The sequence below is a fragment of the Elgaria multicarinata genome, chromosome 18 (assembly GCF_023053635.1).
Source record: "Elgaria multicarinata webbii isolate HBS135686 ecotype San Diego chromosome 18, rElgMul1.1.pri, whole genome shotgun sequence".
NCBI classification, from domain to species: Eukaryota; Metazoa; Chordata; class Lepidosauria; order Squamata; family Anguidae; genus Elgaria; species Elgaria multicarinata.
Window position 1 is genome coordinate 22,813,685 of NC_086188.1, and position 12,984 is coordinate 22,826,668.

At 46.1% G+C, this 12,984-nt stretch overlaps 1 protein-coding gene across 1 annotated transcript in view; it reads left to right on the plus strand.

Moving 5' to 3' along the window:
* The first annotated feature begins 7,377 nt into the window (after positions 1-7,377).
* Positions 7,378-12,984, plus strand: part of RSPH14 (radial spoke head 14 homolog) — a 98,855-nt gene continuing 93,248 nt past the window's right edge. The window contains exons 1-3 of the mRNA XM_063144024.1: positions 7,378-7,576; positions 8,473-8,575; positions 10,051-10,169. Of these exons, the coding sequence (XP_063000094.1) occupies positions 7,378-7,576; positions 8,473-8,575; positions 10,051-10,169 (421 nt within the window). The remainder of the gene's footprint in view (positions 7,577-8,472; positions 8,576-10,050; positions 10,170-12,984) is intronic.

Sequence of the window (12,984 nt, forward strand, 5' to 3'; positions counted from 1 at the left end):
CTCATAAAGCCCACGGACACATACCCCTTTCTTCTCATCCATGTGGGAACAAATGATGTCGCCAAGCAGAGCTACGAATAAATCATTTCAGACTTTGAAGCTCTGGGAAGGAAACTGAAGAACTTTGGGACCCAGGTAGTATTCTCATCCATCCTCCCGGTTCTTGGAAGAGGATTAGAAAGGGGGGGGGGGAAATACTCCGGATGAATGACTGGCTTCGAAGGTGGTGCCATCGTGAGCGTTTTGGATTCTGGGACCACGGGCTACGCTACTTGGAACATGGACTGTTGGCAAGGGATGGGTTGCACCTCACAAGGGCTGGAAAGAATGAGTTCGGCCACAGCATGAAGAACTTCATCAGGAGGGCTTTAAACTGAATCTTACGGGGGCGGGAGACGTAAATTTCGAGGCAACAATGGATGAAGGCCAATGCACCACAGTACAGAGAACAGCTCCAACAGTGTCCCAAAATAGTGTCTGCAACAATGTAGGAACAAAGCCAGACTATAAAAAACATGGTCTTCGATGTCTATATACTAATGCTCAGAGCATGGGAAACAAACAGAATGAACTTGAACTCTTATTACATGAAGGCAAATACGACTTGATAGGTATAACTGAAACTTGGTGGGATGACTCCCATGACTGGAATACAGCAATTGAAGGATATAACTTGTTCAAAAAGAACAGAAGAAATAGAAAGGGAGGTGGAGTTGCACTATATGTTAAAAATACCTATCCCTGCACAGAAATACAGGCGGATGAGACTGGGAGCCCCGTCGAGAGCGTCTGGATTAAAATAAATGGGGCTAGGAATAAAAAGAATATGATAATCGGAGTCTACTACCGACCACCCAATCAAGGAGAAGACGAAGATGAAACTTTTGAGAAACAAATTGCCAGTGTTTCAAGGAAGTGTGATGTAGTAGTGATGGGGGACTTCAATTACCCTGATATCTGTTGGGAGACCATTACTGCCAAAAGCGGCCCTTCCAAGGAATTCCTGATATGTGTGGGTGATAACTTTCTCCTACAGAAAGTGGAGGAAGGAACTAGAGGATCGGCAATCCTTGACTTGATATTGACCAATAGGGATGACTTAGTGGATAAAGTGGCAGTTACGGGAACTCTGGGGGAAAGTGACCACGTCATACTTGAATTCTTGATTATGAAGGAGACAAAAGTCAAGCGTAGCCATACACGTACTCTGGATTTTAGGAAAGCTGATTTTAATAAACGCAGAACTATGATAAGTAAGGTCCCATGCCAAATGAGCCTAATGAGAAAAGGAGTGCAGGATGGGTGGGAGTATTTAAAAAATGAAATTTTAAAGGCACAGTTACAAACAATTCCAACAAGGAGAAAAGATAGAAGACAACAGAGGAAACCAATGTGGCTCCACAAAAAGCTTAGAGATGACCTGAAAACAAAAAGGGATACATATAGGAAGTGGAAGGAAGTCCGGGCTACAAAAGAAGAGTACAGACAAGTGGCACAGAAGTGCCGAAATGGCGTCAGGAAGGCTAAAGCTCAGAATGAGCTGAGATTAGCGAGGGATGCTAAAAGCAATAAAAAGGCTTTCTTCAGATACGTGAGTAGTAAAAGACAGAGGAAAGAAATGGTGGTTCAACTGCTGAATGAGGATGGCAAATTGATAACAGACGACAAAGAAAAGGCTGAAGTGCTCAATTCCAACTTTGCCTCAGTCTTCTCCCAAAAGCGGGTCTATGACCCCCCTGGAAAAAGTAAAGCAGAAGTTGAGGGGGCAGGATTGCAGTTTGAGATTGATAAACAAATGGTCAAAGAACACCTAATTTCCTTGAATGAGTTCAAATCTCCAGGGCCCGATGAACTGCATCCTAGAGTAATGAAGGAGCTAGCAGAAGAACTCTCAGAACCTTTGTCTATTATCTTTGCAAAATCATGGAAGACGGGTGAGGTGCCGGATGACTGGAGGAGGGCTAACGTTGTCCCTATCTTCAAAAAGGGCATAAAGGAGGAACCTGGGAACTACAGACCAGTCAGTCTGACATCCATCCCTGGGAAAATTCTGGAGCAGATTATGAAGAAGTTAATCTGTAAACACCTTGAAATCAATGCAGTGATTACTAGAAGCCAACATGGATTTGTCAGGAACAAATCCTGTCAGACTAATTTGATCTCATTTTTTGATAGGATAACCTCCCTTGTGGACTGCGGGAATGTTGTGGACGTCATATATCTTGACTTCAGCAAAGCTTTTGACAAAGTACCACATGACATTCTGATTAACAAACTAGCTAAAAGTGGGCTAGATGGAACAACTATTAGGTGGATTCACAGTTGGCTACAGAATCAGACTCAAAGAGTACTTATCAATGGAACCTTCTCAAACTGGGGAGAGGCAACGAGTGGGGTGCCGCAGGGCTCAGTCCTGGGCCCAGTGCTCTTCAACATTTTTATTAATTATTTGGACAAGGAGGTGCAGGGAACGCTGATCAAATTTGCAGATGACACCAAATTGGGTGGGATAGCTAATACCCTGGAAGACAGAAACAAACTTCAAAGTGATCTTGATAGGCTAGAGTGCTGGGCTGAAAACAACAGAATTAAATTTAATAGGGATAAATGCCAAGTTCTACATTTAGGGAATAGAAACCAAATGCACAGTTACAAGATGGGGGATACTTGGCTCAGCAATACTACAAACGAGAAAGATCTTGGAACTGTTGTAGATCACAAGCTGAATATGAGCCAACAGTGCGATATGGCTGCAAGAAAGGCCAATGCTATTTTGGCCTGCATTAATAGAAGTATAGCTTCCAAATCACGGGAGGTACTGGTTCCTCTCTATTCGGCCCTGGTTAGGCCTCATCTAGAGTACTGTGTCCAGTTCTGGGCTCCACAATTCAAGAAGGACACAGACAAGCTGGAGCAGGTTCAGAGGAGGGCAACCAGGATGATCAGGGGTCTGGAAACAAAGCCCTATGAGGAGAGACTGAAAGAACTGGGCCTGTTTAGCCTGGAGAAGAGAAGATTGAGGGGAGACATGATAGCACTCTTCAAATACTTAAAAGGTTGTCACACAGAGGAGGGCCAGGATCTCTTCTCGATCCTCCCAGAGTGCAGGACACGGAATAACGGGCTCAAGTTAAAGGAAGCCAGATTCCGGCTGGACATCAGGAAAAACTTCCTGACTGTTAGAGCAGTGCGACGGTGGAATCAGTTACCTAGGGAGATTGTGGGCTCTCCCACACTAGAGGCCTTCAAGAGGCAGCTGGACAACCATCTGTCAGGGATGCTTTAGGATGGATTCCTGCATTGAGCAGGGGGTTGGACTCGATGGCCTTGTAGGCCCCTTCCAACTCTGCTATTCTATGATTCTATGAATATGCAACACTTAAAACCATAAAAACATTGCATTTTGAAATCCCAGTATGCCATACTTCTTTATGGGATGGCTGAGGAAATATGCAGGCAGGAGCCTTTTGGGGTGGGTGGGTTGCTGTTTGGCTAGGAATATGTCACGAGGGCTGATGCAGCAGAGCTGATATTGCAAGGGCTTCCCAAGCCTAAATGACCTGGGTCCAGAATACGTAAATGCCCATCTCCTGCCACGTGAGTGTGCCCACTTGACAAGTTCAGCATCCTGCCAGGAGCAGCAACTTGTTGGGATTTGGGAGAGGGCCTTCTTAGTGGTGGCACCGAGGTGACGGAACTCCCTAACGAAGCAGTTTTGCCTGTCTCCCTGTCGTGGCCATTGTGGGAGATGCAGCACAGGTAAAAAGAACTACTACTTCATACATCACATTGTTAAGCTATAGAATTTGATTCCCCAAGATGTATTGAACGCTATCGACTTGGATGGGGATTGGACATGTTCATGGAGGAAAAATCGTTCCATGGCTAGTAGCCATGATGGCTCTACGTTACACCTCAGTTATCAACAGGCAGTATGCCTCTCAACACCTGTTGCTGGGGAACATGGGCAGAAGGGTGCTGTTGCACTCATGTGCTACTTGTGGGCTTCCCATAGGCGTTTAGTTAGCTACTGTGGGAACAGAATGAAGGATTAAATGGGTCTTTTTGTCTGATCCAGCATGGCTCTTATAACTTCAACTCCCTTGGACGCTGCCCCACAGCTATGTTGCTACCTGCCTGCTACCCCAAGGTTCCAGAGGGGAGCTCTAGGAACAATGGGTGGCAATGGCAGGGGGTGGACTAGATGGTGTCTGAGGTGCCTTTCACCACTATGATTCTAATAACCCCCTCTCTTTCCCCCTTCTTCCAACATTTACTCAATGTGCATCCACAGCTCACAGGAAAGCCAGAATTTACACACTTATGTACACTATTAGCTCCCTCAAGGAGGGGGAGAGGCCAGCCCCTGGGGATGATGAGGTCTGTCAACATTCGGCAGATGGTTGGTGGTGTGGGGGGCAGCACAAAGCAAATCAAGGTATTAAAATGTGTGCGGGCTTCTGCTGCCCGTTGCTTCCTCCTGTTTACTGGTCCACGTGGCCCATTTTAGACTCTGGCCTTACAGCAGGTGGGCTTTAGGTGATCATGTCAATTTACTTCCCACCCCACCAGCTCCCCAGGTCAACATATGTGGTGTGACTGGATTCTACGCATGTTTACTCAGAAGCAACTTTCATTGCGTTCAATAGATCTTACGCAAAGAGTCTGCGTAAGATTACAACTGACAATCGTTTTCACTGAAAAAACATATGAGGGATGAGGGAGAAACAAAGCACAAAAAGGGCAGGTGCCCCCACCCCCACAACTCCATGATTTACAGCTGCTACCTTCCTGATGTCAGTATATTAAAAAAAAAAAAGTTTGCCAACGCTGAGAACTAAAAAAAATAAATATTCAAAACATGTGCAGAGTTTCTCATTTTACTTCAACCTACGTGTGGCACCGTCATTAGTGGAATAAAATAGAAGTTGCTTCTGGTAGTAATCAAATTTAGCATCACTAAGAATAAGTACCACTAAGGTGGTGCAGAACCATTATCATGGAAACCACGTGCTTTTCATCCTAACAAACAGCTGAATGTGGGGCACTCAAACCATGTGCTTCTGAAAGTGTTTAAATACTTCATGTGTTCCAGGACTGAATCTTGACTCAAACTACATTATAAAAGGAGCTTTCAAACAGACCAATAAGGAATGAATGTTAAGCACTAGACCAGAGGCATGACTTCCATAAATTAAAACATAGTTGGATATAAGCATTACTTCCATATTCAGTTAAAAGACAAGTACATCATTTTTCACTCAAAAATTTTTTTAAATATAAAAAAGACAACATACTTAAAGCACCTATTTTATTTGAAATAGTTAATATTCTGAATTTTAGACATTCAAATGGGGCTTTCTAGACTTAAGAGGTGAAATGTTTCAGCTCCATTGTTTCTGTACTTTCCTGTCACTTAAAAGAATTCCCCATGATCTACTTGGCAAAATCTGTACCCTTTCTGGGCTGAGGAGAGATGTTTAATTTCAAAGAGTGAGAGGGTATTCTATTTTGTGATTTATTTAATAGATTTACATAGCTCTTCCTGTATTTAAAAAGTATCTCTGAGGACACAATCCTATGGCCCAGGGAGAGCATGGGGGGGGGGGGAATTCAGCATTCCAACCCCCTCCCCTGCACAGCTGCTGCAGAAAGAACCTTGGCAGGTGTTTACCAAGGTTAGAAATGTGAATTTGGGGAAAGGGGGTTCCAGCCCACTCCTGAAAGTGCTTTTCCTCTCTTTTGTGAACCGCCCAGAGAGCTTCAGCTATTGGGCAGTATAAAAATGAAATAAATAAATAAATATAAGGGGAGATTCAGCAAAGCTTCTCCCTCACCCAAGTTTTACAATCTTGTGGTCTGTGGCACTTCAACAGGGGGCAGGGGCTGGGGGCGGGGGCTCCCTGCTATGGCCCCTGCTGCACCGTAAACTGGGATGGTTGCATATATCATTCTGCATTTTTGTTACTTTCTACCAAACACCAAATCCCCAAAACGAGCAGCAGAGCAGCACAAATCCAGTCCAAGGCTAGCAATTAATCTGCAGTGTTTACCTCTAGCTGAGGTTGAACCACTTTGAGATATTTTGCAGATAGAGTACTCAATCTATAAATTGCATAATGAATAAATAAACAATGGTGTTGTATTTGGTTTTAACAGTTTTATATATTTTATATACACGTCTTTGTATTTATGATGTATTTGAATTCCTGTTACAATGTACAACGCTATGGGGTTTTACCCCCTGCTAGATGGAAGCCTCTGGCAGAGGGAGCAACAGAGGCGACTTTCACCTCCCCGCCCTCCGCTTCTCATTTTCCTCTGCCAGAAGCGGGCCTGGGGAGGCCGCTGGATGGAGCAGCCCCTGGCCTTCCTCTTCGCTGCCCACCAGAATGAATGCCCCTTTTTTTACTTCCACAAGGTCACCCAAGGTCATTTTGCGACCTCGGGGAGCAGGAGCAGGAGCCGGGGCCCTTTCCGCCCCGCCCGCCCTTGTCCAACGGGAGCCTTCAGCGCCTCAAGCCCGAAGCCCCCCTGGCTTTCCGAAGAGCGCGCCTGCCTTCCTTGGCAAGTGGGAAGCCCGGCAGCCATCCGGGACTTGCACGTCGGGGCGAGCGGGCGGACGGCGTCTCCCAGGAGACCTCGGGCGATGCAGCCTGTCCTTTACACCCCTCGGCCGGGGTGGCGTTCTGGGTGTGCGACAGTCCCGTCCTAGGCACACTTCCCCGGCAGCAAATCCTAGCGGGCCGGTTTGCTTCTGGGCAGACGCGCATCGGACGGCACCGCGAACCTGCTAGAGGTCTGCGCCGCTTTGCATCGCAAGGCACAACGAGACCCGCTAAGCTGACTTGCAAGGGGCCAGCGGCGTCCCCGAGGGCGGGGGGCGAGCGAGGGCGCCCCCTCTCCAGCCACGTGCTTCGGCGCGCCCCTCGCCTCCCCCTCGGCGCCCTCCGGAACCTGCGCTCCGCCGTAACCAACGCTTCCGAACCTGCGCCGCTGGCGCGGATGGCGGCGTTTGCGCTCGGGCGCGGCCTGGTATTCGCAGAAACCGGCGTCCCTGTCGCCTAGCAACCGAGTGGCGCGCCTTGGCGGGGGGGGGGTGGGGTGGCCCCTTTCGCTCTTCCTTAGGCCCCGTCCCGGCCCCGCCGCGTCTGCGCCAGGAAGGAACGTTTTCCAGTTATTATCTTTGCTTCCTAACCCTAAATTAAACTTTTTGCTTAACTTTGGTTTTTTTGGCTACGCTTTAAAAAAAAAACCTCCATATACTTCTGCATTATTACTATTCCGGGCCGCGTGTTTTAAACCCCCCTCCTTTAAATTGCAGCTTTCCCAAGACGACTCAGACACGTGTCTTTTGACGCGGAGCCTGCCCGGAGGATGGCGCACCCGCGGATCTCCTCCCAGTTGCCCCCCGACATCGACCCCACCAAAGCCCCGCTCGCCTTCGGCCGGAGGGCGCTCCCGAAGCTCAACGAGGAGCTGGAAGACCCCGAGCTGCTGACCCGGCAGCGGGCGCTGATGGCGCTGTGCGACCAGGTGCACGACCCGGAGAACGCCTACGAAGCCATCCGCCTGGGTAAGGGAGGGCGAGGCCCCCGGCCCAGCGCAAGGCCCGCGGTCGGCACAAACTCACGAACATACACTGGCTGAGTTCGGACGACACGCTAATCAACTGGGCGGGGAATAGGAACAGACTGGGAAACAACCGTTGATTAGCGTGTCGTCCAAACTCAGCCATTCTCTCTCTCTGGCTTATGGCATCTCTAGAGCGCCCCACACGGCACGGGGAGGCCTGGAGGGCTCGGCCTTCAGGCGTCCACGGTCCTCTGAAACGGCCTTCTTTAAAAAAGGACGCCTGCCTAGTGTTTGTGGCTTTTGGGGCACTGGGGTTGCTGCCTAGGAGTAAGCCCCATTGAACTCAGTGGAACTGACTGCCAAGTAGACACCTACAGGACTCCATTGTCAAGGACTTTCTGCCACAGGCTTATGATCTGGCCAGATTTAAGTTATCTTCCCACAGCCTCTGTTAAAGTGTTCGGGGAGTAGTAGTGGGTGGGGACAGGGGGCACTTTGGTGGGGAAAGGGGGGGCTCCAGTTGCCACTGTGCATAGGGCAGGGTAAGGGGCAATCTGTACCTCAGCCTTTTGCATTGAGACAATTGTTTATAGCTGCTGTTAGTTTAACTATTGAAATGAAGAATGCAAAAGGATCATCTTCTAAAGGTCTATATTTTGTCAACTGCACCAGCTCCAGTTAATTTCTAGGCTTAATTGCAAAGTGCTGGTTTTGACCTTTAAAGCCCTGCACAGCTTGGGAACAGTATACCAGAAGGACCACTTGTCTGTACACTAAGATCTTCAACTGAGGTTGTTCCATTTTTTTATTCAAAATTCTAACTTTTTGCAAGCTGCCCTGGAAATCTGTTGAAGGGCAGGTATAAATCAAATAAACGTATACAATTATGTCTTTCAGGGTTTCTAGATAATTTGAAAAAGTTGCTTTTAGATGAAGACAGCACAGTGCGGCGAAAAACAACAGAAGTCTTGTATATTATGGCAACACACAACATTGGCAGGTGAGTATTTGTTGAAAACTTTTGGGGCTGGTGGGCGCACTAGGAATTTTGAAAGAATGTCCTGGGTGCTCTCACAAAATGGCTGCTATGGTAGATATGACCAATCACAAAATACCCATTTCATAAAATGCAAGCTGATGGAGCTCATAGATAAGTATGTTAGAGCACAATCCTATCCAGATAGTCGGCAGCCTCTGAACTCTGGGCCCGCCGAGTATCCAGTGCAGGGTGGCTCCAGCCATCCTGCATTTCTGCTAGATGGGTGACTTTGCCCATCTAACATGGTTTCCTGTCTCTGAGCTCAGAGCCAGGAAACTGAACTATCTTGTCTCCGCCCCCACAACACTGTCTGGTGGGCACAGGGTTGTTCTCCCAGATAAGGAACTGAGTTTAAGGCTCTGAACCCCAAATGCTAAATCATTTATTTACCCAACAAACCCAACAGAATACCCATTTCACAGAAAGCAAACTGATGATACGAAAAGAAATACATACACAGGTAAAACACCCACATCACACCCACACCCACACCCACAAAATAAACAGGCAAAACCACACCAAAATAAACAAACCAGTTAATATACAAATCAACATCTCCATTTCTGGAAGTTTTTAAGAAGAGGCTGGACAGCCACCTCTCATGGATGGTTTAACTGGTTTTCCTGCACATTGTAGAAGGTTAGACTAGATGATCCTTGTGACCCCATCTGACTCCACAATTCTATGATTCTATGAGTTGCAGTTTGTACATCATGACAATGGTGGTTGGTTTAAACCATAGATTATTTGCTTGCTGCTGTTTGTTTCTGCTTTGGTAAACAACCCAGGAATGCCATTTTTCTAGCTTATTTGCCATGACATCAAAATCTGGCCCTCTAGGTTTTTGAGGGAGAAGTAACCCATAGTTTTAACCCAGCAATGAATGTAAAAAATTTGAGTTATTCACTCACTCCTGTATGGTCACGAATAAAGCAAGGTTTAAACAACCACTGTTGTCATGATGTGCAAACCAGGTCAATATAAAAATAAAAAAGAGGCAAAATGTGCACAAAACACATACATACACACCCACCCCATGAGCTTACTTTTTTCTTTTTTTATGGGTGGCACAATTCAGAATGAAGTACTTGACTGCAGCCGCTCACTATTCTTATTTTCTAAAAATGCCTGTGGGACCCAGAGGCATTCTTGGAAAGAAAGATGGTGCTGGAGTCCAGTGTGTTGTTTTGCAGCATGCCAGTCTCCTGGTTAAAAAACAACAATCAACCCTTTTAAAGTTTGCAAAGCTGAAATAAAAAAATCCAGAGGCTCAAGGGATTCTGGTAGCAATCGAGGGGAGAGGAGGCCCATAGGCACCACTATTGGGATCACAGAGTTAAGCTGTTGTATTCTGCAACAAATTTTCCTGGTTCCAGAAATATTCGTTCAATGTGTTTATGTAACTAACTTCTAACATAAACACTTTCTAAATGTAGGACCAGTTTTATAAAACATGAAGTCATCCCAGCTCTGGCACAGCTTTTGAATGATCCCGTTGACATCTGTCGGTGGAACATGCATTATTCACTGAAACTAGTGTCAGAATTGCCTGCAGGTAAGAGGAGTAGAATTTCAGAATATTTATAACACAGAACACTTATTATTATTATTATTATTATTTATTTATATAGCACCATCAATGTACATGGTGCTGTACAGCACTCTTCTAAATATAGTTTGAATGTATATATCTGGCATCTTGAGCCTAATATCTGTGCTGATGTCATGTTTTGTGATACACATGTAACATCTCATGGCTAGCCTTGGGCTTTCTCAGTATCTGAGTGATTGTAACATTTGGATTCAGGAAATTGTTTGCACTCTGGCCTAGAGAATCAGATGTTTTTGCCTCAACCTGCAGCTTCTGGCTTGGCTTTCTTGCCTGAGACATCTGGCGCTAATTATGCTAATTATGCAAGAAAGCTCCAGTGCTTGTGGCCCACACGTCATGGGGGCTGGATGGATTGACCTCTGTGTGAAGGGAAATGGGGGTGTCCTGCCTTTGAGTAGGTCCTGCCTTTGAGTAGGATGGTAGCCCAAGTCACCTTGTCTTCCTTCCACAAAAGATGTGTTTACGCTTAAACTCATTTAAGAGTCATTCCCTCTCAGCATCCTCATTAAATTTCAGGATTCTTTGGCAAAATTCATGCCATCTAAACAGATTTAAGTTTGTAGTGTAGATATGCCCTCTGAGTCTGTGTTTGTTTATTTGCTGTTATTAATAGGTGTTGGAGTGTGCAAATTTGTCTGCAGTGGACCTAAGTTTAGAAAGTATTTTTACTTCTGTTACTTTCCCTTAAAATGGTGAGGGGTCTGTGAGGAATGGTTTGAACAACTTGGCATGTTCGGCCTGGAAAAGGAAAGATTAAGGGGAGATGTGATAACAGCCTCTAAATATCTGATGGGCTGTCATGCAGAAGATGCTGTTCTCTCTTGCTTCCATGAGCTGGATTAGAACCAATGGGTAGGAATGACAGGGAAGCAGATTTTGGCTAAACATTAGAAGGGAATTCTTAACGGAGGTGTTCAGCAGTGGGACAGGCTGCCTCAGGAAGTGGAGGGCTCTCCTTTGCCAGAGGTATTGAAGTAGAGGCTGGGTGGCCATCTGTCGGGGATGCTGGAGCTCTACCTACAGTGCAGAACCTGCATTGAGTAGGGGAGTGGACTAAATGATCTCTGAGGTACCTTCCAACTCTATGATTCTATGACTCTTAAAGTAATTCTCTTCTTTTTGCTGAGCTGGAATAATAGTAAAGAGATAGACATTCCAGGTTCAACTCCTAGCTTTCACTGTGGTCACTCACCATCAGCATCTAACCTGTATTAGCAATATTGCTAATTATATTGGCTCATATTGGTAATTATATTGGTAATTATATTGGCTTATATTGGTAACAATATTGGCTCATCTTACATGATTGTTGAATGAATTACTGAGTTTATGTAAATCTACATATTACTAGATATTTCAGTGCAATAAACCCTGCTGTTACCCATTGTATTTTATTGTTGTCTATTCAGGTTATCCCACTTTTGCCACTTCCTCCCTCTGTTGTCACCCTCTCCCTATAGTTTTCAGTTTAGGTCATATGTTCATCAGTGCAGGACTTTCTTTTGCTTCTGTTACCATGCAACATGCCAAGTGTACTAATATCACTATATAATGGCACTCCTGAAGAAATCCTCCCTGGACTCGGAAGATCTTAATAACTTCAGGCTGGTGGCAAATATTCCTTTCCTGAACCAAGTCCTTGCCAACCTGCCCGAGATTCTCTTAGATGAGACCGATTACCTGGATCCATTTCAGTTGGGGGTCAAGCCAGGTTTTGTTATGAAACAGCCTTGGTGACTCTGTAGGATGACTTACATTGGGAGAGAGATGGGAGTAGTGTAACTGTTGATTCTCATTGATCTCTTAGTGGCTTTCAATACCATAGTATCTTTCTGTGCCCATGGTCTGAATGAGAATGGGAGGTATGGCACTCCAGTGATTTCACTCCTACTTAGATGGTCGGTGCCAGAAGTTGGTGCTTGGGGGATATTGCTCAGCCCTATGGATTCTCCAGTATGGGGTTCTGCAGGAGTCAGTTTTGTCCCCCATGCTATTTAACTGTTGAGTGGGATCATCAGGAGTTTTGGAGTGTATTGTCATCAGTATGCTGGTGACATACACCTCTATTTCACTTTTTCATCATCAGGTGAGGCTGTGGATATGCTAAATTGGTACCTGACTGTGACAATGAACTGGATGAGGGCTAAAACTGAGATGCTATTAGTACATGGTTCTTCTGACCCAATGGAGGGTGTTCAACCTGTTCTGGATGGGGCTGCACTGCCCCTGAAGGAGCAGGTTTGTAACTTGGGAGTTCTTCTGGAGTCCTTGTTGTTACTAGAGGCTCAGGTCACTCCAGTGGTAAGGAGTGCCTTCTGCCAGCTTCAGCTGGTGGCCCACTACACACCAGAGATAACCTGGCTTCAGTAGTTTATGCTCCAGTGACCTCCAAGTTAGATTACTGCAATGCGTTCTACTTGAGGCTGCCCTCATAGATGTTCAGAAGCTGCAATGGCTAGAATGATAGCAGAGACCAGAAGGTCTGAACATATAGCACCAAATCTGGCTGCCTCTACCTTTCTGAGCCCAGTTCAAGGTGCTGCTTTTGACCTATAAGGGCTTACATGGCTCGGGACCACAATACTTGATGGAGCACCTCTCTTGGTGTGATAATAGTATCTTGGATACCTGAGAGAGTGCCTTCTCCCTTATCAACCTGCCCGGTCACTGAGGTCATCCGAGGGCCTGCTCCTGGCCCACATAGATCCATCCTCCGATTGGAATCCACCAGGGGAAGAGCCTTCAGCGTGGTGGCGCC